The 23,194-nt window shown below is 45.6% G+C and overlaps 1 protein-coding gene across 2 annotated transcripts in view; it reads right to left on the reverse strand.

Annotated features, from left to right (window-relative positions):
* Positions 1–11,250: 11,250 nt before the first annotated feature.
* The window catches only part of GPR156 (G protein-coupled receptor 156), a 108,741-nt gene continuing 96,797 nt past the window's right edge, over positions 11,251–23,194 (reverse strand). For both annotated transcript variants that reach the window (XM_019987379.2, XM_070788556.1), the window contains one exon: positions 11,251–14,289. In XM_019987379.2, the coding sequence (XP_019842938.2) occupies positions 12,961–14,289 (1,329 nt within the window). In that variant the 3' untranslated portion in view covers positions 11,251–12,960. The remainder of the gene's footprint in view (positions 14,290–23,194) is intronic.

Below are 23,194 nucleotides of genomic sequence, written 5' to 3' on the forward strand. Positions count from 1 at the left end.
GCCACCATTACAGATGGATTCTTTACCATCTATTGTCTAAGCCACCATAAGTGGAATTATAAAATATTTGTCCTTTTGTGTATGTACAGGCCTCTTTTAATGAAAAATGATACATTACAGATTTACTCTGTTGCCTGTTCTGATGTTTCAAACACACACACATGCACACGCACACATACATATATGTATGTGTAAAAGCAGTTATAGAATTGTATGTGTACAGCTCTATTTATAGGTTAGACAATTAGAAAACCAAATCTAAAAATCCACAAAATTTTATATAATTAAATATAATATGAAAGATGATATTCTGCTAAAACAAAACCCCAAAGTTGTTTAAAAATATAAAAATTTTGGTTTTGGCTCTGTTTAGTTTTTTTCTGCATTTTGACTTTATCTTAATACAGAAAATAACTGTTTGCCTAAGTATGTTATAGGGAATGTCACTAGTAACATCAAAGCTTAGTTTGATAGTTCAGAATAATCAGACCACACACTTCACAATAATGATGCCAGCAATCAAGTCTTGAAGACCAATTTTAATGAAGTTTTACTGATAATAATGTAAAATTATCTTTTCTTAGCGATAAGATTAACATTGTGATGTTATTGAAATCTGAATTAAAGGAGGCATCTAATCTAACTCTTAAAGTTGGGAACCCCCCAAAAAAATTTGTAATTACCTACTATACTGGAAGCTAAAGAACTGTTGCAACTTGGTACATACAAAGATAAGCTCTGAGCAGTAGAATCTGAATATGAAATCATCTGCTCTGGCAAGGACCTCTTGAATCTAGTATGCTTTTAAAACTGTTTCAATCATCTATTGCTACAAAATAAGCTGCTTCCCTGGTGGCTCAGTGGTAAACAATCTGTCTGCAAATGCAGGAGACACAGATTCAGTCCCTGGGTTGGGAAGATCCCCTGCAGAAGGGAGTGGTAACCCACTCTAGTATTCTTGCTTGGAAAATTCCATGGACAGAGGAGCCTGGCGGGCTACAGTCCATGGGGTTGCAGAGAGTTGGACATGACTGGGCACGTATATAAGTCATCCTTAAATTAGTGGCTTAAGACAGCAGCATTTATTTTGCTTAGAAATCTTTGATTTGGGTTGAGGCTTGGGGAGAGCTTGTGTCTGCACCCTACGACTTACCTGGATTGGCTTGAAGACCAGGGGCTGGAATCATATAATGAAGACAATGGTAAACCTTTTCTGTAAAAGATCAGATAGTTAATTATTTTTACCTTTGCAGACCACAGAATTTCTCTTATAACTACTAAAGTCTGTCATAGACAAAGAAATAAGACATAGAAAGAAACCATTGACAAATAAGTGAGCATGGTTGTGTTCTAATAAAACATAAAAACAGTCAATAAGTCATATTTGGCCTACAGGTCAAAAATCTGCCAATCCCTGATCTGAAAATTTGTTCACTCACATGCCTGGAACTTGACGCTGGCTTCTGACTCTTATCTGAGTCTTTCAGCCAGAATGCTGACATGTGGCCTCTCCATGGGGTCTGAACTGTGTTCCAGAGGCAAGTGTTCAGAAAGCAGGAGCCAGGAAGAAGCTCTATCATTTTTATGACCTAGCCCGGGAAGCCATGCAGCATCACTTTGACCACATTCTATTTGTTGAAGCAGTCACAAAGACCCACTGAGGTTAAAGGGGAGGAAACATAGACTCCACCTCTAGAGGGGATAGAGACAAGGTTCTGAAAGAGCATGTGAGATCAGGACCATCTGCCATGTGATGATTCAATTCTCCCACTAGTTTTCTAGGCTTTTTGTTTTTTGTTTTTACATTCAAACCATTTCAAAATCCTCACTTATACAATAAACCCTGATGTCATTTGGGCTTCATTTGTTATGAAAACATTCACTAGCACAACCTCTGGTACTGAAATTTCATGGAGCATTCTAAAAGTCATCCAGATGATTCAGAACAAGCTAAAATTTATATTATCACTAAAATAAAGAGCCAAATTAAAAAAAAAAAATCTCAAAGAGATCTTGCGGTTCTCTGAGAAAATCTTCTCCATTTGAGAAACACTAATCCAAGACTTAGGCCACAGGGGAAAACAAATTCCTCCCAGCCTTTACAGGATCCAGTCCAACTTCCCAGAATGAAGGTCGGAAGTCCTGTAATCATAAGCCATGTGCATTTGCTGCAAAAGTCCTCTCCCCAGAACTCCCGAGGGAGGCTGCAGTCCAAGGATTTGGTGGTGTTCCCTCAGATACACTGCTAACAAGCCCCTCATTGTTTTTAACCATGTTCACTAGCACTGTGCGTTTCAGCAGCCTCTTCACAGCAGCATGGGAAAAAGGTTCTCTCCTTTAATATCAGTTGGAATCTGGATAGATATGCCTCAGCTTTCTGGATCATCTTCCAAAAGTCTTTCTTCAGGTTTTCTTGGTGTCCAACCTGGAGGACTAGACACCTGCTGCAGGTGGAAGAGAAAGCATGGGAACTCTTTCCTGCTTAACCATCTAACTTCTCTTTCTTGATGATCTGAATAAACAGATCTTAATAACACTGCCCATTCTGACAAAGCCTTGCTGAGATCTTCATTCAACAATTTCAGTGGTGGAAGAAGACATGGGAAGCATGTCTTCAGGTCTGGAAAACCCCCGTTCAGGGAATCCAAGATGGGTGGACTGAGATGCCATATCTGAAGTCCATAATAGACCTCAGTGAGCATCAGGCAAGATGGCGGTAACAGCTCATACATCTTCATGTATCTTCATTCTGGGTTGTTGGATGTTGAGCTTTTCACAGTTGGTCCAGGGACTGAGGAAGAGAGGCCCAGCTGGTGTGGGGCTTTGGAGACCTTTACCAAGCATCTGGAAGGGAAGTAGCAGCATATCCTGAAGGTGAGGAGATATTTGCTGCTGCTGCTAAGTCAACTTCAGTTGGGTTTGACTCTTTGTGACCCCATGGACTGTAGCCCACCAGGCTCCTCTGACTGTGGGATTCTCCAGGCAAGAATACTGGAGTGGGTTGCCACGTCCTCCTCCAGGAGATCTTTCTGACCCAGAGATCAAACTTGGATCTCTTAGGTCTCCTTCATTGGCAGGTGTGTTCTTTACCACTGGTGCCACCTGGGAAGCCTGGGGAGACACTTGGTTAAAACTAATTTGCTGTTTCTATTGCGTTTGGTACCTGGGAGGCTTAGCTGTGGGCCCTCCCTTTCTCCTGTATGTCTCAGTAAGGGGTCTCTATCTGAAGATGCTTCCCTCTTTCCTGCTGCTCAATCCCCTACTGAGAGTCAGACCTTCTTTCTGTGACTCATGTAGTTGCTGTAGAAATAATTCTGATGTCAGAAGCAGAGGCCATTGATTTGAGAGGAGGAAAGCAAAGACTTTCAGAAACAAGTCTCCTCTCATCATGCAAATACCCCTAATTAAGAAAGCGGACAGATTCTGTGTCATGGAAACATAATTTCCTTTGACTCAGGGAGTTCCAGGAATTGCTGCAGGCTATCAACCTTTCATGATTTTTAGGGGTAAATGTCCTCATCTTCGCTTTGAGTTTTCTTGAACAGAAATGAATTCAATCTGACATTTGTGAAATACCTCATATGTTCCAGGAGTGGTCCTAGTGACTTTAGAAATAGGTATGAACAACAGAATTCCTACTCTCAAGAAATTTACAATGGAACAAATTAATCGTTAAGTGGCAACCCTGGATGCTCTGTGGATCCTGGTAGAAAGCTGAAAACTTTGGACACTGTTATGGGTTGAATTGGGCTTCTTAGAAGGCACTAGTGGTAAAGAACCCTCCTGTCAATGTAGGAGCCATTCTCTGAACGTCTGTATGTTCTGAGACATAAGAAACATGAGTTTGATCCCTGGGTAGGGGAGATCCCCTGGAGGAGGGCATGGCAACCCACTCCAGTATTCTTGCTGGAGAATCCCATGGACAGAGTAGCCTGGTCGGCTACAGTTCATAGGGTCACAAAAAGTCAGACACGACTCAAGTGACTCAGCATGCACACATGCATATGTTGAACTGTGTTATTCCAAAATTTGTATCTTGAAGTCCTAACCCCCGGTACCTCATATGTGACCTCATCTGGAGATAGAATCTTTACAAAGGGAATTAAGTTACAGGGAGGTCATTAGGGTACACACCAGGGAGAGAGGCCTGGAATGGATCTGTCACAACTCTCAGAAGGAATCAATTTTGCTGACATCCTGATTTTAGACTTCTAGTCTCCAGAACTGAGACAATAAATTTCTGTTTTTTAAGTCACCCAATCTGTGATACTTTGTTATCACAGCCCTAGCAAAATAATATAGATACTCAGTGGCCCCTTTCCGCTTTTGTGCAAGCTGGTGAGGAAAACCCTGGATGGATGTGAATTAAATGTTTATAGAGACTGCATTTAACAGACATTTGATAAATTCATTCATTCATTTATTTATTCATCCATTTCTTATCTCTTTACCCCTCAGTTTATTTATTTTTTATTACACTTACCACTATCTGAGAAATTTTACCTTTTGTTGACTTGTTTACTGTTTCTCCATCTGCTTCATGATAGAGGTACAATAAATATTTGTTGAATAAGAACTTGCCCTCTCTTGTTCCCTTTCCTCTTACCTTCCATTAATACTAAAGCACCTCTTACATCTACTGTGTACACAGCATTCCATGCTCATCCCTGTCAAAACATAAAGACATTCAGAGAATGGCTCTTGTCTTTGAGGAGTTTGTAATTTCAGATTCTTCAGAGGTGAAGAATATCCACATGAGGGGCTGCACTCCTCACACAGGTGAGTGTAAGCTGGACGACTGTGGGATCACTGCTGGAGCAGAGAGCGGGTGCCATGGGCTAAGATGTAAGGGAAAGCCTCCCAGAGGAGGAGGGACCCACCCACAGGAGATGAAGGGATAGAAAAGGAGAGAGTAGGGAAAAAGAGAATATCTATAATCCATCTGTCTTCCTAACCTGTATACTTAGGAAGGAGTCAGATTACTCCAGGATAGGAGTTGCGCAGATCATAAGGATGCTCAGCTGGTAAAGAATCCACCTGCAATGTGGAAGACCTGGGTTCAATCCCTGGGTTGGGAAGATCCCCTGGAGAAGGAAAAGACTACTCACTCCTGTATTCTGGCCTGGAGAGTTCCACGGACTTGTACAGTCCATGGGGCCACACAGAGTCTGACACGACTGAGAGACTTTCACTTTCACTTTCTTTCAAGGATAGAGATGGTGGTAGGTCCCAGAAGCTTCTTTCTGGTATGGAGATCAGAGTCAAAACCCGGGCGCTCTCAACTCTGGCTGCACAAGAAAATTACTTTGGGAACTTAAATACTAATGTCAGACCCTCCCTTGCTCCGAGATATCCTGGAAGTTACAGGCAGGGCTTCAGAGGAAAGAAATCCTTTTAGAATGTGGATTGACAGCAGTGGCTTCTGCATTCAAGACCCAGGTCACTAGACCCAGTCATAATACTCCCGTAGTCCCGGAGTGACAGGGATAGTTGCTGGAAATACAACAGCTGGCTGCGTTCTCCGGTAGGACCTCTCTTTCTGAGCACAAACGTACCTGCTTGGGACATCAGAAGACTCTGTTGACAGACCTGCATGTTGTTTCCAGTTCTCCACTATATTTTATGGTGGGAACAGTGGCAACAACAGTAGAAACAATCTGGCTTCCCTCTTTTTTTAGGACCCTCCAGCTTCCTGTAGATGTTCATAGATGGGAACCATCCAGAGGAGAGGTTTTCGCTGTTGCTGATTTTTGTCTGTTTGTCTGTTTTGAGGATGCTGGGGAAATTGCATCCAGAGTTTTCAGGGATCTTACTACTTGGGTCCTGTTAGCTTAATTTCTTCCAGCATTATCTGCAAGGTTCTATCATAATGCTTGGAATATAGTGGACTCTCAACTAACGAGACAGCAGAGATCTTCTACAATGCTAAACTTCAAGTACAGTCTGAGGGAAAAAAAGCTGCCAAATTCCTTTTTGTTTGCTCAAGATCCACTTGATACAAACAAAAGTGAGAACAAAGAGTGAGTTTATCAGTCTTCAAAATAAACCTAGAAATGCTGATTGAGATCTCTGAGGCATTGGGCACTGTGCAAGATGTTGTGGGCATGCGATGATAAATCAGACATGGCTTTGACGTCTGATGATCTAGTTGGAGAGGCAATAAATGAACGTGTGAAAAGTTAACAGTGAAGGACTTATAGAACTGCCCAAGATAATAAATTCTGAGACCAGCTAAAACTGGTCAGGGGAACAAGAGGTCACTTCAGGCTGGGGTGCATAGAAGGAGGGAGAGAGGGGCTGGTATGAACAAAAGTGAGTGTTGAGGAGGGTGCTGGCAAGCTCTGCTTACCATATAGTAAACCCATTTGGTGGGAGACAGGAGGAGAGATTTAAGCGAGTTGAGAATGGGGGGGAAGGTAGAGCTCCATAAGGGAGGGCCTTGAATCCCAAACCAAGGTGAGAGCTCATCTTGCAGGAAGTGGGAGCAATGAAAGTTTTTCAGCAGAGTGGAGGCTTGGGTTGAAGAGATTGCATGGCCCATTCCCAGTCTCCCCAGAAGCCCTGTGGTCTGCATGCCTTCTAGTCATCATGGGGTTTTCTGCAATCCTTGTCCAGCATCATCTTTTTGTGTCACTTAGAGTGTACAACTCTTAAGAAAAAACTTTCAGTCTGGAGGACTGGGTTTGGTCTTTCTAAACAAGGGACTTGCTTATTTTCAGTATCATGTGTGTTTGGCATTGAACTTCCTGAAGTGGGCAAAAGTGACCGGGTAGCTTTAGAAACTTCCCTTCCAGCCTTCAAGATCCTGTTCAATGACTCAGCAATGGAGGGTTTTGCAATAGGCTTACAGAACCAGACAAGCTTGCTTTGCCTAAGGAAACCTTGGTGTCCTAAGAAAACCTCAGCCTAGGTCCCTGCCCTGCCGGGTTGAAATTCCTTCTGTCTTCTCATAGCATGCATGGAGCACATGCTCTGGGGCATCCAAAAAGGACTCTGGAATCAAATCAGATTTCAGTTAAACTTTGGCTCCATCTCTAACCAGCTAAGTTACTCTGGGTAAGTTACCTAACCTCTCCCAGTTACAGTTTTCTCATCTGTAAAACATGATGTAAAACAGAAATCATTAACTACTCTGTAGAGCTGTTTTAAGTCTTAATGAGAGAAGTATTAGTAACACAAAGTTTTGCTGTTGTTGTTCAGTCACCAAGTCATGTGTGACTCTCTGTGACCCCATGGACTGCAACACACCAGGTTTCCCTGTCACATAGTAGGTTCCTTGATACATACTAGGCTCCCTACATATTTTTTTCTATTATAAAGGGCATAATATTCTGTAAACAAAAGTAGCTGTCTTTTGGCTCCACCCTAATAAAATTAGACTTCCTGACTTTCACCTGAAACTTCCACTAGGCCTGCGCTAATATTTGAGTCCTGCAGGTAAATGTGTTCCCCACATACAGTGAGTCTGACCTGGAAGGGGTTCAGGGAGAACTTTCTGTTGTCCTAGAAGTGGGCTGAACCAAAGGGCCATCCTTATGTTACCAGATCTTTTTAGAAGACCCTTCCATCAGGAACAAATTGAACACAGGAATGGGGATTTTGGTATAAAGCAAGAAAACATATAGAGACTTTTAAAATATAAAGCTGTATTTCCCAAACAACATTCTAAGACAAACATTTATATAATGTTTACTAGGTGCCAGGCATAGTTCGAATCAATAATTAATATTAATTTATTTAACCCTCAAATCAATAATATTAATTTATTTAACCCTCATATTTATGTGAGGTAGGTGTTATTATCCCAGTTTACAGTTGGGGAAACTGAGCCACAAAGAAGTTAACCAACTTGCTGAAAGTCACACAGTCCCATGGATGACTCTAAGCCCTGGTAGATCATGGGGAAATTTACTGTACAAAATTAGTGGCGAGCCTATTTAAAGGACTTCTTTTGAGAAAGGGTCCAGGCATCATCACAAAGCATTTAAACTTCAGTGAATCAACAGCACGGTTGTTTACCCCAGGTGAGATATCTAAGCCCTGCTTCCCAGGTGACCTCGGCTCTTATGCATGGCCTCCCTGGGGTCCCCCTTGAGACAGTTCTGGCGAGGCCACTCTTGTCTTGATTTCTTTTGACAAACACCTGCTGAGCATCAGTGCATGCACCACAGTGCTGGGTGCTGGGGACACGAAGATAATTACAAGTGGCAGGCAGGTAGCTCACAATCTAGTACAGAAATGAATCCATGGTTATGTATCCACTGAAGAAAAGGCTCTGCAAGGATTTCCCGGCCTTCTTCATAGAAGTGGGCCCCACTTTTGCTCAGTTCAGACCAGAGCAGCTTGTTCACTTACAAGAGACGCAAGATCTATAGACCAAGCTAAGCAGGTACCTCTTGTTCTTTACTTTCTTCCCTCCTTCACCCACTCCAGTATTCTTGCCTGGAGAATCCCATGGATAGAAGAGCCTGGCAGTCACAGGCTTCCAGGGGTCAGTCACAAAGAGTTGGACCCGACTGAAGTGACTTAGCACACACGCTTCTTCACTGTATGTCCCTCATCTCTCTGTTTTCTGGACTTCCTGTCCTCCTGCCCTCCAGACCTTTTCAAGGCCTTTCCCAAGTACTTATTCTCTGAGCTTACATGTCTTGCTAGTATATTTAGACATCCAAAGGTAAGTCAAAGAATGAAAAGGGTTGGAGAGTATTGACCCAGATCTTGTCAAGTGCATAACAGATTATTTTGCATTATGACACTGGCATTTCTTATCTCTTTATGACCTCCATGGTGAACTGAACATCCCAAGAAGTTCTCTTAATCAAATGCAGTTTGGCAGGGGGATGCTAACATCAGAAATAATTCAGGGAGAAAGAGAGAAGAGTGGGTACCGGAGGTGAAGAAGAGCAAAGTTTGAGGGCAATGAGTAACCTCTCTCCTGCTTTCAGTCCCCAAGTTGCCACCTCTACATTAGACTTCCCTTAACAAAGCCCAGATAGTGTTCCTGGGAAGAGTGCAGCAGCCAGAGAGAACAGAGACACTGTTTTGTTTGTGGCTCTGAGAAAGGGGGAGATGATGCTGAGAAAGATGAGCAGATCTGTCCTCTTGCTAATACTGCATGTAACTTAGTTACAAGCATGGGAGGAAAGCATCTATAAGAGAACACCTTTATTACAACCTTGTTTCTCTCCCATTAACTCTTGTCACTTTACCTCCCCTACCCCTAAGAGATTTAAAGTACTGTCGTTTTCAGAATTCAGTCACCTCCGTGTCTTTCAGTGATGTTTCTTGCTCTTACCTCATTGAAAAGCAGTGAAGCCAGATGGCCCTGCCTCCCTTTCTGCTGCATCGCAAGATCCATTACAGGTTTTTTGCCTTCCTTTGTTTCCTTGCTTTCCTTGGTTTCATCCATTTATCTGCCCAGAAATCTATCCATAAAACATTTATTGGGTTCATAATTTGTGCAAAGCTCTCTGATGGCTACTCTAGAGGATACAAAGATGCAGAAGACACACTTAGAGCTTTTAGGAAATTGCAGTCTGTGAAGGAGACACATCTAAATATAATAAATACAGACAGAGAAGAGATTTTTGTGCAACCTGCGTTGACTTTTCTCTTTACCACTTTACAAGTGATACAGTTTGGTAAAAACATGCCTCTGACATCTGATGCCACTGTTTCCCCATCTATTTGCCATGAAGTGATGAGATCAGATGCCACGATCTTAGTTTTCTGAGTGTTGAGCTTTAAGCCAACTTTTTCACTCTCCTCTTTCACTTTCATCAAGAGGTTCTTTAGTTCTTCACTTTCTGCCATAAGGGTGGTGTCATCTGCAATACTTTGGCTACCTGATGCGAAGAGCTGACTCATTTGAAAAGACCCTGATGCTGGGAAAGATTGAGGGCAGGAGGAGAAGGGGACAACAGAGGATGAGATGCTTGGATGACATCACCTACTCAATGGACATGAGTTTGGGTGGACTCCTGGAGTTGGTGATGGACAGGGAGGCCTGGTGTGCTGCAGTCCATGGGGTTGCAAAAAGTTAGACATGACTGAGTAACTGAACTGAACTGAACTGAACTGACATCTGATGCTCTGTTTTCCTGAGCTCCGGGGAGGACACTCTGATCCTTTAAGGAAAGAGAGTTTGACCTGGGCCAGGGAAAGGGGCAGACTTTGGGACTGGGATGGACACCTCCAGCCTCAAAATTTCAGTCAGCAAAGCAACCTTTCTTAATTAGGTAAGAAACAGGCTGGCTCCATGTCAGACCTTGAGACCAATAGAGACAGGCATAGTCCCAAAGACAGCAGCAGAGGCAGTGTTTCCTCCCCCAGGATTTCTCTGCACCAAGTTTCTGCTCTTTCTTCAGGACTGTAACAGTCAAGAGTTGGCCCAAAGTCATGGCACATACATCCCTTTAAGACCTTCACTGGGTTAGCTGGTCTTGAGTAAAAGGTCCAGGGAAGGAGCTGGTGAGGAGCGTGGGTAGAGGTGGCACACAGAGTAAACAGGAGATTTGGAGAGGGTATTTGGGGGCAGGTAGTTGTGTGCTAGGCACACAGTTTTCCAGCCAAATGATAAATAAGGAAATTACGATAGATTCTCCATCTTTTCAACAAAGTCTAGCAAGCGTTACAAAGTCAGTCTAGGTAAAATGTATGATAGAAGCTTCTTTACAACCAAGTTTGAACATGGGCCCCCACACACCTTTCTTCATTTAACTGGGGGATGTTGTTTTTACCTGAAGGATGCTCAGGAAAGGCTGAGGAGAGAGTGAATGCTCTACCTGAGCCTTGAGGGATGAGTAATTCACAAGGTGCACAAAACAGAGAGAATTCTAGATAGAAGAGGCATGGAGATATAGATGGGCTGGGCTGGGGGAACTGAGGGTGTAGGAGCGGACAGAGTGAGAGGACTGCCGTATCACACACTATGGAATAGTAGGCTGCTAGCGGTGATGCGCTGGGGGGAAAGGAGCTGAAGGAGGTGAAGCCCAAGCACAGGACCCCCAGTGGGTGGGAAGAGTCAAGGGTCCAGTCTCCTCTACTCATGGGTGTTCCTGGGCTAGGAAGCTGCACATGGAGATGTAAGAGGAATCTTACCAGCGGAAGTGTGGTGGGAAATGCACTTGGATCCCACGGTAAGCCAACAGCAACTCTAAGTGCTGCTTTGTTTCCACTCCTTTGGGTGCTTCAGTCTTGTCTGTACCCCTCCTCCCCAGCCCCAAACTACAATTTCTGAAGAGACTTGCCTTGAGAGCCATTTCTTTTATTAAGGCATCACTTGGACAGCATACAAATAGCACAAGCAGAAACTTCAAGCCCACATGCAGAATAAATTATGATATTTGTATTTAAAAGTGGACAACAGAAGAAGCTGTGTTGCCAGGAGGGCCTCCTGGTCCAGTGTTTGGAGACTCACAAGGTGTCAGCAGCCAACGAGAGTCCATGATAACATCTTCTGCAAGACATTTAGAGCCAAATGCTCCCCTCTGGACGTATCTAATTAGGCCCATGCTCCTGCACATAAGCATGTATACACATGCGGATACACACCCAGGTTAGAGGCAGGGAATAGCCTGTAAACAACTAGCTCAGCAACAAAAGAAGTGGACCCAGCTGTGTTTTCTCTGTGGCTCTGGCAGCCGACAAGACCCTGGTACTTATCTCTCACCAGCTCCCCGGCTGCTGTGGGAGGTGTGGGTGGGCTCCCAAGGCAGTGAGGCAGTGACGGGCTGCTTACTGAGGCGAGGAGCCCAGTTTTGTTATCCTGGACTGCAGGTTGAGCACACCGCAGCTTCCCACACTGCCTTTGCTGTCCAGCCTGCCACACTCTGCCTGCCACTCCCAGAGGAACAAGTGAAGAGATGTGCCCCAGGGAAGTGTATGCACTTGGAATCCTGTGAGCTGTGGCCAACTCCCACATGGGCCCCTCTCCAGCAGTGTGATGCTGTGGAAGCCACCTCCATCCTCTTAAGCCCCATAATCCCCACCTGTAAAATGGGGATGAGAGTACCTACTTCACGGGGTTATCACCAGTAATTACTGAGTCCAGCCATGCTAGACTCAAGGTAAATGTGCAAAATCTGGTTTTTTTTTCTTATCTTCCCCATTTCTTCCTTTCTATTTTCCTGTTTTCTATTTCCAGGTCAATGTAGCCATCAGTGGTCATGTTGGCCCAGCTGGCACCCTCTTGACCAATAGGGCCTCTCCAACCTCAACAGGGATTGCCAATACATACTTCCCACTACCACAAAACTGCACCACTGGCAGGGTCAAAGAAGGGGGGTGCCATCCGATGGCACCAGTACCTCAGGTGCCATCCGAGCCCAGGAGAGAGATCCGGGCTGCCTGCCTGTCTCATCAATGGTGGTGAGGTGCCACAATGGTGTGAGGACATGAACACAAAATAGAGACGCACAGGTGGCTCTGAGATGAGTCTGACTGGAAGCTAGGACTGAGAGGTGGTGCTGTTCACAAACTTGAGCAGAAACAAACCACCCCCTGCCGAGAGTGGACCACCAAGTCCATAGGAGATATTTTCCTAGCAGGTTGGCCACCAAAAACCCAATTTGATGAATTACAGTCCACAACTCTGGTTCTGCAAGAATTTTCTTTCCACTTCTCCATCTGTCTGTCCACCCAGCCATCCATCTGGTATATATAGAGTTTTGTACATTACAGGCTGACCAGAACAGAAGACCCTTTGTGCTCATTTAGCACCTTTTAATCTAAAGGGTATCTTTTATGGGCACTCGGCTGGAGTCTCTTACAGGAATGCTGTGAGGTAGTAACAAAACAGGCAATATCCCTCTTTGTGTATATCAGGAAGTGCTCAAGGTACCATGGTGCTCAAATGAGCGCAAGGATGCGGAAAGGGCACTGGTCTGTTCCCTGAAGGCCACAGCGGGCCACGCTATGGCTTATCCCGACAGAGCCCTAGATCCAGACTTGCTCTGCTGTTCACACCAGTGTGGGTTTCAAATCATCTTTGAAGTTCACGATAGGCTTCGAGCGGGCCCACAGCTTTTCCCAGGAAGCCAGCGCCCCCGCAGGCTCAGGGTCGGTATCTGACGAGCCACTGTCACTGGAGTCAGAGGAGCTCTGGAAGCAGATCTCGCAGTAGGGCCGGTGGCAGCGGCAGAAGAGCTCGTCTGAGCTGCTGGATTCGGTGTCAAGGTAGCTACTCGGAGAAGACAGGGAGGGGCAGCCTGGGGACCCTGGGGGCTGCCGCTGCCCAGGCAGGTCGGGGGAGGCCCTGGATGGGCGTGGGGCAGCGGGACACAGCTTCCGGCCAGAACCGGAAGACTTTTGGGGAAAGGATTCGAGGCTCCGTTCGGCTCCCCGGGGCTCTGCCTGGCGCTGTGTGTGGCCCTCTAGGGCGCCTGGCTTGCCTTGAGGAGCAGGGAGTACTAAAGGATTCCCAGAAGAGGGTCTTGCTACCCTGGGATCAGCAGTTTGGGGGTACAGGCAGGGGCTGTCCTGTACATTTTGCCCAGAAATGGCCCTGTTTACCCGATGCCCCACATAGGAGGGTACAGCGCCTAGAAAGTTTGAGCGAGCCCGCTGTGCCGCCCTCCTTCTCCTCACCATGGACGGGCTGAAGCCCGGCTCCTTGGAGAGGGGCACCTTCTGGGGGCTGTGGGCAGTGATGCTCTTCCAGGGCTGCTGGGGACAAGACAAGGAAGAGGGGAGGGGAGCCCTAGGGCCCAGGCCCAGATCTTGGAGGACTTCCTGAAGTTTCTCCCTGATCACTGAATTGACTCTTGACCCCAGTTGCTCTGGGGACCCCTCTGAGTTCTCTACCTGCCCGTGTCTCTGGGGAACAGAGCCTTCTTCACTTTGCATGAGACACTGGTGGAGGGCCATGGGTACTTGGTCTCTTCTTTCTGCAGTCTGGCTTTGCTCAGCCCATGGCTTCTGGCTGCAGCCCAAATGTAAAGGATTAGAAAGGTCTTTCAAGTCAGAAATTTTCTTCTTCTGCCCTGTGGAGGGGCTGGTATCCTTCACAGGCCCCCTGAGGCCTTGTACACTTGAGGCCAGCACTGAGGTGCTCTGGGAGTCCTGGGTGGCCGCACTGGTATCATTCTGAGAGTCAGAGAGACATTCTGAAGGCCCTTGAGGTGCCAGGCTATGGGCAGAGGCTGTGGCCAGGATGTCCTTGTGGTGGGAAGAGGCAGGTGGCACAGCCTCCTCTGGGAGGTCAGAGGAGCACCCTGCTGACATCAGTCTCACCAGCTTCTCTCTGGCATTGTTTACTTGTTCTTGGAGGCTTTCAATCACAGCATTTTTCTATAAAACAAAAGCAAAACCATCAACAAAAGATGCTGCTGAGGGTTTTCACAGTGTCTCCCATGGAGGAGAGATCTCAGTTTAAATCCATTTCTCCAATACTAGCTGGTGATCTTAAGGCCCTGAGGAGGCACCTTCTTGAAGTGAAACAAGATGATGCATATAAAGGGTTTAGCGCAATAAACTGACATGTGCTCAGTGAAGATTAACTATCATTTATTGTTGTATGATCTTAATCCCCCCATATGTCCCCAAACTGTAGCACTGTCTGCAATAAGAGAGATTGCGGGGAGTGGGGGTGGGGCACAGTCTAGCTGCCTGCTGGCTGCTGCAGACCCTCTCAGAACTGAGGAGGGAGTCAGGTCGCTCTGCAGAACCGCAGTCTAAACAGTGTTTGGGATGGCCCATCTCTGGGTATATCAATCACACTTCTGCAAAATACAGATGACTTTGAGGCATTTGTGAAGGGAATGAAGGACTGGGGAAACAAGCATCCTACCTCTTGCTAAATAGCCTAGAAAATGGGGAGAATATGGAAATGATAGATTCCTGGGCCAGTGTGACAAGACTGGAGCCAGGGGTGGAGCTGGGGTTTAGGGTGGAGTGAGAATATCAGGTTGGTGTTATCACCTGCCTCGCTGACACATGGGGTGGGAGGCCAACACTATCATGTGACACTATCAGCTGCTGGTATCTCCTGAAGAAATGCAAGCATCAGGATTACTGGAGAAGCTGAGCTGCCTACCTGCTGTATGGCTGTTAGGTGATAAACAGGCTGTGCCTAGGAAGCTGGCAGGTAACAGCTACAGAGATATGCCATTCTAACTGCATGACCATGGGGCACGAAGTAGGAGGAGGAGTGTGTGTGCCCTGAGAACCCTCTGGTGCTACAGCAGCTGTGTGCCTAGTTCAGACCTGATGTCCACCTTCTGAAATTTCTGTTTGAAGGCAGTGGAGCAGGAAAGAGATCATCATGGGGAACTGATGGTCTTGGGGCAGATGACATGGTTGAGGGTTTGGGGAAGGGTTTGTGGAAAATTCTTCAAGAGATGGGAATACCAGACCACCTGATCTGCCTCTTGAGAAACCTATATGCAGGTCAGGAAGCAACAGTTAGAACTGGACATGGAACAACAGACTGGTTCCAAATAGGAAAAGGAGTACGTCAAGGATGTATATTGTCACCCTGCTAATTTAACTTATATGCAGAGTACATCATGAGAAACACTGGGCTGGAAGAAGCACAAGATGGAATCAAGATTGCCGGGAGAAATATCAATCACCTCAGATATGCAGATGACACCACCCTTATGGCAGAAAATGAAGAAAAACTAAAGAGCCTCTTGGTGAAAGTGAAAGAGGAGAGTGAAAAAGTTGGCTGAAAGCTCAACATTCAGAAAACTAAGATCATGGCATCTGGTCCCATCACTTTGTGGCAAATAGATAGGGAAACAGTGGAAACAGTGGCTGACTTTATTTTTGGGGGCTCCAAAATCACCGCAGATGGTGATTGCAGCCATGAAATTAAAAGACGCTTACTCCTTGGAAGGAAAATTATGACCAACCTAGACAGCATGTTAAAAAGCAGAGATATTACTTTGTCAACAAAGGTCTGTCTAGTCAAGGCTATAGTTTTTCCAGTGGTCATGTATGGATGTGAGAGTTGGACTATAAAGAAAGCTGAGTGCCGAAGAATTGATGCATTTGAACTGTGGTGTTGGAGAAGACTCTTGAGAGTCCCTTGGACTGCAAGGAGATCCAACCAGTCCTTCCTAAAGGAGATCAGTCCTGGTGTTCATTGGAAGGACTGATTTTGAAGCTGAAACTCCAATACTTTGGCCATCTGATGCGAACAGCTGACTCATTGGAAAAGACTCTGATGCTGGGAAAGATTGAGGGCAGGAGGAGAAGGGGACGGCAGAGGATGAGATGGTTGGATGGCATCACCGACTCAATGGACATGGGTTTGGGTGGACTCTGGGAGTTGGTGATGGACAGGGAGGCCTGGCGTGCTGCAATTCATGGGGTCGCAGAGTCAGATATGACTGAGCGACTGAACTGAACTGAACTCCTTGGAAGGAAAGTTATGACCAACCTAGACAGCATATTAAAAAGCAGAGACATTACTTTGCCAACAAAGGTCTGTCTAGTCAAGGCTATGGTTTTTCCAGTGGTCATGTATGGATGTGAGAGTTGGACTATAAATAAAGCTGAGCACCGAAGAATTGATACATTTGGACTGTGGTGTTGGAGAAGACTCTTGAGAGTCCCTTGGACTGCAAGGAGATCTAACCAGTCCATCCTAAAGGAGATGAGTCCCGGGTGTTCATTGGAAGGACTGATTTCGAAGCTGAAACTCCAATACTTTGGCCATCTGATGCGAAGAACTGACTCATCTGAAAAGACCCTGATGCTGGGAAAGATTGAGGGCAGGAGGAGAAGGGGACGGCAGAGGATGAGATGGTTGGATGGCATCACCGACTCAATGGACATAGGTTTGGGTGGACTCCGGGAGTTGGTGATGGACAGGGAGGCCTGGTGTGCTGCGGTTCATGGGGTTGCAACGAGTCGGACATGACTGAGCAACTGAACTGACTGAACTGTTACCATCCCCTTTAGAAGTTCAGGGTGAGTATTAAATGTCCATTTATTGCAAGCATGGGTATCCCTGGTGGCTCAGCTGGTAAAGAATCTGCCTGCAATGTGGGAAATCTGGGTACAGTCCCTGGGTTGGGAAGATCCTCTGGAGAAGGGAATGGTTACCCACTCCAGTATTCTGGCCTGGTGAATTCCATGGACCATATAGTCCGTGGGGTTGCAAAGAGTTGGACATGACTGAGTGACTTTTACCCTATTGCAAGCATGCTCAGTTGCTCAGTCAAGTCTGACTCTTTGCGACCCCATGGACTGTAGCCCACCAGGCTCCTTTGTCCATGGGATTCTCAATGCAAGAATATTGGAATGCCCTTCTCCAGGGGATCTTCCCAACCCAGGGATCGAACCTGCGTTTCCTGCGACTCCTGCACTGCAAGCAGATTCTTTACTCACTGAGCCACCTGAGAAGCCTATTCATTTATTATGCCCTAGAAATAAAAGGGTGTTTCCCTTCTTTAGGATTCCTGACACAAGTCACCTATGGACAAACCTGTGGTATCTTCTAGAGTAGATATGGAAGAGTTAACTACTGTGTAGCACAGGGAATGCTACTCAGTGCTCTGTAGTGACCTAAATGGAAATGAAATCTAAAAAAGTAGGAATATATGTATACGTATAGCAGATTCACTTTGCTGTATGGAAGAAACTAACACAACATTATATAGCAACTGTACTCCAATAAAAATTAATTAAGAAAGATATGGAAGAGTTGCCCAGAAGTGACTCTTTGAGGGAACAGTAAATTAAGTAAACTAGTCTGACAGTAGTCTTCTGGCAGCAACTCCAAGATTGCTTGGACTTATAAGCCTGGAGGTGACATAAGCAGGAGATGATTTTTCTGACTATGGTACTCCCAGTTTCATCCTGATTTAGTCTGCTTCTCTTATCCTCGGGAGAGAGTCCTGGGACCAGTGAGCAACTGGTGAGTAAGTGGAAGGACTTCCAGCAGAGCGCCTGCCTGCCTGTTCACCCTTCTCAGGCGCAGAGCAGTGAGGGCTGGGTGTTGTCAGGGAAACATAGGTGATTCAAGGACTTGCCAGGAGCAGAGTGGGTGAGTCATAGGAAGGCATTCACTCAGGCTCTTTGATAACTGGGTGGTGCCAAGTATCTCTCAGAGTGGGTGGCTGTGCTGGCTGCACTGGAGGTACCCCAACTCTCTTTCTTTTCGCCAGCCTTTACTTGTGAAGCCCACCTTCCACATTCTCAGGCTGGCTTCAGGAGGCCTCTGCTGTCTCACAGAGTTGGGAGGGAGCCATCAGCTGATGACAACCGCCCCAGCAAGCAAACTGTGCTGCCTTCTCGTGCCTTATTTACAAATTTCTCAGTGTATGGTGTGGCATGTGCATGCTCAGTTGTGTCTGACTCTTTGTGACCCCATGGACTATAGCCCACCAGGCTCCTCTATCCATAAGATTTTCCAGGCAAGAAATACTGGAGTGGGTTGTCATTTCCTTCTCCAGGGGATCTTCCCACCTCAGGGATCGAACCCATGTCTGTGGATATCTCCTGCACTGACAGGCAGATTCTTTACCACTTGTGCCACCTGGGAAGCCTGTCACATTATAAGAAAACAGTATAAACATTTGATCGGGAGGAATACTCTTCTCCAGCAAACCAAACATCTGAAGCTGGCTGGTGACAGATTTAGAAACAGTCAGCCTAATCAGTAAATCTCCCTTCTTACAGAAAAGGAAGTGGAACTTTGTTTTCACCGTGACTGCATACTAATCAGAGGCGTGGTTTGCCATTGTGAGACCAAAATCTGACAGACCATGGCGGCTGCATTGAAATGAGCTTATTAACAATTACTTTAGGCACACCCAGGGAAGCAAAACATCTGTGGGGATGTTTCATAGGCTGCAGGCCACAAGGAGAAATGGAATATCTTGTTTCTGTGCTTCAAGGAAGAAAAGTAATAGGTGAATTTCCTCTGCTACAGAATGTACAGGGAAGTCCCTCCAGCTCTGGGAGGGTTTTACCTGCTGGCTTCCACACAGCCTAGGAACTGAGGGTGGATGCTGCCCCAAACAGCCTCTGGGGACCCCAGCCACAGGGAAAAGGGGGAAGAATGAGAAAATGAACCACCCAGACCATGGGAAAGTAGGAGGACACCAGGGTGGCAGAGGGGCTGCAGAGGAGGGAAGTGCAGCCAAGAAGCTGGACTCAGGGAGGCAAGACAGACTCCTGTGTTTATGTCCCGGGCAGAGCTGGAGGTGGGGATGCAGATGCTGGAGCCTCTCCTGGCCTGCCACAGGGCCCTGGGATGGGCTCTGGTTCTCAGGCCTGTTCTGGAAATATGTTCCAGGTGTGGGGAGTCGGGGGCAGGAGGCCAGCATTTTACTGCCTAAGCATCTGCTCCCTATTATGGCTCTTCCTCTGCAGACTCGAGGCATCTTTCTGGACACAGCAGATTCAGTCACTGCGTGGGAAACAGGGTAGCATGGCAGGAGTACAAAAAGCACATCACAAATTACCATAAGGCTAAAGAGTCAGGCCACTTGGCTGTTCCAACATGAGCTGATTGTGAATGAAAACCATGCTGGGTGTTCTCGCCAAGTTTCTGGCCTTCTGTTTAGCTGGGGGAGAAGGAAAAAAAAGCTTCTTTGAAGACTTCAGAGTATCAATGGCAATGCTACTGCCTTGCCAGGTGGGAAGAAATCTGGCTTTGAAAAAAGGTCCTGACTGCTTCATAAATAGTAAAGACATGAAGTATACTCTGATGGATAAAAATGGTCCAGAACAGAGGGAATGGTGTGAAAGACTGAGGGGACCTGGGGAGCTGAATTCTTTCACAGGTTGCATTTTGTAGGTCCCCATCACACCATCCTTTTGCACAGGGACTATTGATACCCAAGTGTCAGTCAAATACAAAAAAGTGTAGTTTCCCAAATAGCATTACCCAGGTATGTTCTGTACTAAAAAAATTATATAGAATATAATTTAGTTAGTGTGAAAAAACTACTAATTCCTCTGGGCCCCATGCCTCCTCAAGTTTTCCCATGTGCTTTCTTCAAGCCCACACCACTCTGCCCAGTTCTGGGAGAGGTGCCAACTTTGGCTCAAGATCAAAAGAAAGAAGGACTAGGGGCTGCCCTGTTCCCTGCTTAGTGCTACTATGATATTCAAAGGCTCTATTCATTCTCTTCCCCATATTTAGATACTTTTTAATTTTCTGGGTTGGTGGGATGACAACAATTTCTAGTTGGTACCTGGAAAAGATAGTAAAGGAACCCAGAGGATCTTGGAAACAAGGGCACCATGCTATGTAAAGAAAGAATGTATCCTACAGAAGACGGTAGCACCCACTACTACTCAGGGACTTTACAATGCTGTTCCCCACACTTGGAATGCTTTTCCCTGCACTCTTTGCTTGGTCAATCTATAGTTAACTTCAGCTCTCAGCTCAGTGAGTCTTTTCTGACCACTCTAAATTAGATTCTCCTGTCCTCACCACTCACTACTCTTTCTTCCCACTCTGTTTCTTGCCTTCATAATTCTTATCACCATTTATACTTGTATGGCTACTTGATCAGTCTCTATTTCCTCCACTACACCATGAGCTTCATGAAGGCAGAGACTGTTTTGTTCCTCAGCACTTAGCACAATGCCTGGCACACATCTGTCCAATGAATGAATGAAGTGTGTGAGGGTCAGCAACAGGAGCAGTGGCTGGGGAAACACTGAGGTTTGCTTGCTGCTAAGGGAACCTTATTAAAAAGCAGAGACATTACTTTGGCAACAAAGGTCCGTCTAGTCAAGGCTATGGTTTTTCCAGTGGTCATGTATGGATGTGAGAGTTGGACTATAAAGAAAGCTGAGTGCCAAAGAATTGATGCTTTTGAACTGTGGTGTTGGAGAAGACTCTTGAGAGTCCCTTGGACTGCAAGGAGATCCAACCAGTCCATCCTAAGGAAATCAGTCCTGAATGTTCAATGGAAGGACTGATTTTGAAGCTGAAACTCCAATACTTTGGCCATCTGATGTGAAGAGCTGTCTCATTTTAAAAGACCCTGATGCTGGGAAAGATTGAGGGCATGAGGAGAAGGGGACGACCGAAGATAAGATGGTTGGATGGCATCACCGACTCTATGGATATGAGTTTCAGTAAATTCCAGGAGTCTGTGATGGACAGGGAGGCCTGGTGTGCTGCAGTCCATGGGGTCGCAAAGAGACATGACTGAGCGACTGAACTGAACTGAAGGGAAACCTTGTGCACACCAGGACCCAGGAGAAAGGAGCAGTGACCCCACAAGAGACTAACCAGACTTGCCCGTGAGTGTCCAGAAGTCTCCAGCAGAGGCATGGGTTGGTGGTGGCCTGTTGCAGGGTTGGGAGCACTGAGGGCAGCAGTGTTTGCACAGGACCTTTTGAAGGAAGTCACCATTCTCTTCATTACCTCCACTATAGTTTGGCCTCAGGTCAAACAACAGGGAGGGAACACAGCCCCACCATCAACAGAAAATTGGATTAAAGATTTAGAGAGCATGGCCCTGCCCATCAGAACAAGACCCAGTTTCCCCCTCAGTTAGTCTCTCCCATCAGGAAGCTTCCATAAGCCTCTTATCCTAATCCATCAGAGGGCAGACAGAATGAAAACCACGATCACAGAAAACTAATCAAACTGACCACATGGACCACAGCCTTGTCTAACTCAATGAAACTATGAGCCATGCCTTGTAGGGCCATTCAAGATGGATGGGTCATGGTGGAGAGTTCTGACAAAACGTGGTCCACTGGAAAAGGGAATGGCAAACCACTTCAGTATTCTTGCCTTGAGAACCCATTGAACAGTATGAAAAGGCAAAAAGATAGGACACTGAAAGATAAACTCCCCACGTCAGTAGGTGCCCAATATGCTACTGGAAAACAGTGGAGAAATAATTCCAGAAAGAATGAACAGACGGAGCCAAAGCAAAAACAACACCCAGTTGTGGATGTGACTGGTGATAGAAGTAAAATCCAATGCTATAAAGAACAATATTGCATAGGAACCTAGAATGTCAGGTCCATGAATCTAGGTAAATTGGAAGTGGTCAAACAAGAGATCGACATTTTAGGATCGGCGAACTAAGATGGACTGGAATGGGTGAATTTAACTCAGATGACCATTATATCTACTACTGTGGGCAGGAATCCCTTAGAAGAAATGGAGTAGCCTTCAAAGTCAACAAAAGAGTCTGAAATACAGTACTTGGATGCAATCTCAAAAATAACAGAATGATCTCTGTTTCCAAGGCAAACCATTCAATATCACAGTAATCCAAGTCTATGCCCCAACCGGTAATGCAGAAGAAGCTGAGTACAAAACGAAGCAAGTCAAAGGCTAACAGAGTTTTGCCAAGAGAATGCACTGGTCATAGCAAACACCCTCTTCCAACAACACAAGAGAAGACTCTACACATGGACATCACCAGATGGTCAATATCGAAATCAGATTGATTATATTCTTTGCAGGCAAAGATGGAGAAGCTCTATACAGTCAGGAAAAACAAGACCAGGAGCTGACTGTGGCTCAGATCATGAACTCCTTATTGCCAAATTCAGACTGAAATTGAAGAAAGTAGGGAAAACCACTAGACCATTCAGGTATGACCTAAATCAAATTTCTTATGATTATACAGCGGAAGTGACAAATAGATTCAAGGGATTAGATCTTATAGAGTGCCTGAAGAACTATGGACAGAGGCTTGTGACATTGTACAGGAGGCAGGGATAAAGACCATTCCCAAGAAAAAGAAATGCAAAAAGGCAAAATGGTTGTCTGATGGGGCCTTTTAAATAGCTGAGAAAAGAAGAGAAGCGAAAGGCAAAGGAGAAAAGGAAAGATATACCCATTTGAATACAGAGTTCCAAAGGATAGCAAGGAGAGATAAGAAAGACTTCCTCAGTGATTAATGCAAAGAAATAGAGAAGACCAATAGAATGGGAAAAACTAAAGATCTCTTCTAGAAAATGAGAGATACCAAGGGAATATTTCATGCAAAGATGGGCACAATAAAGGACAGAAATCATATGGACCTAACAGAAGCAGAAGAGTTTAAGAAGAGGTGGCAAGAACACAAAAAAGAACTATACAAAAAAGATCTTCATGACCCAAATAACCACAATGGTGTGATCACTCTCCTTGAGCCAGATATCCTGGAATGTGATGTCAAGTGGGCCTTAAGAAGCATCAGTACGAACAAAGCTAGTAGAGGTGATGGAATTCCAGTTGAGCTATTTCAAATCCTAAAAGATGATGCTGTTGAAG

This window comes from Bos indicus, chromosome 1, assembly GCF_029378745.1.
Source record: "Bos indicus isolate NIAB-ARS_2022 breed Sahiwal x Tharparkar chromosome 1, NIAB-ARS_B.indTharparkar_mat_pri_1.0, whole genome shotgun sequence".
Lineage (NCBI taxonomy): Eukaryota > Metazoa > Chordata > Mammalia > Artiodactyla > Bovidae > Bos > Bos indicus.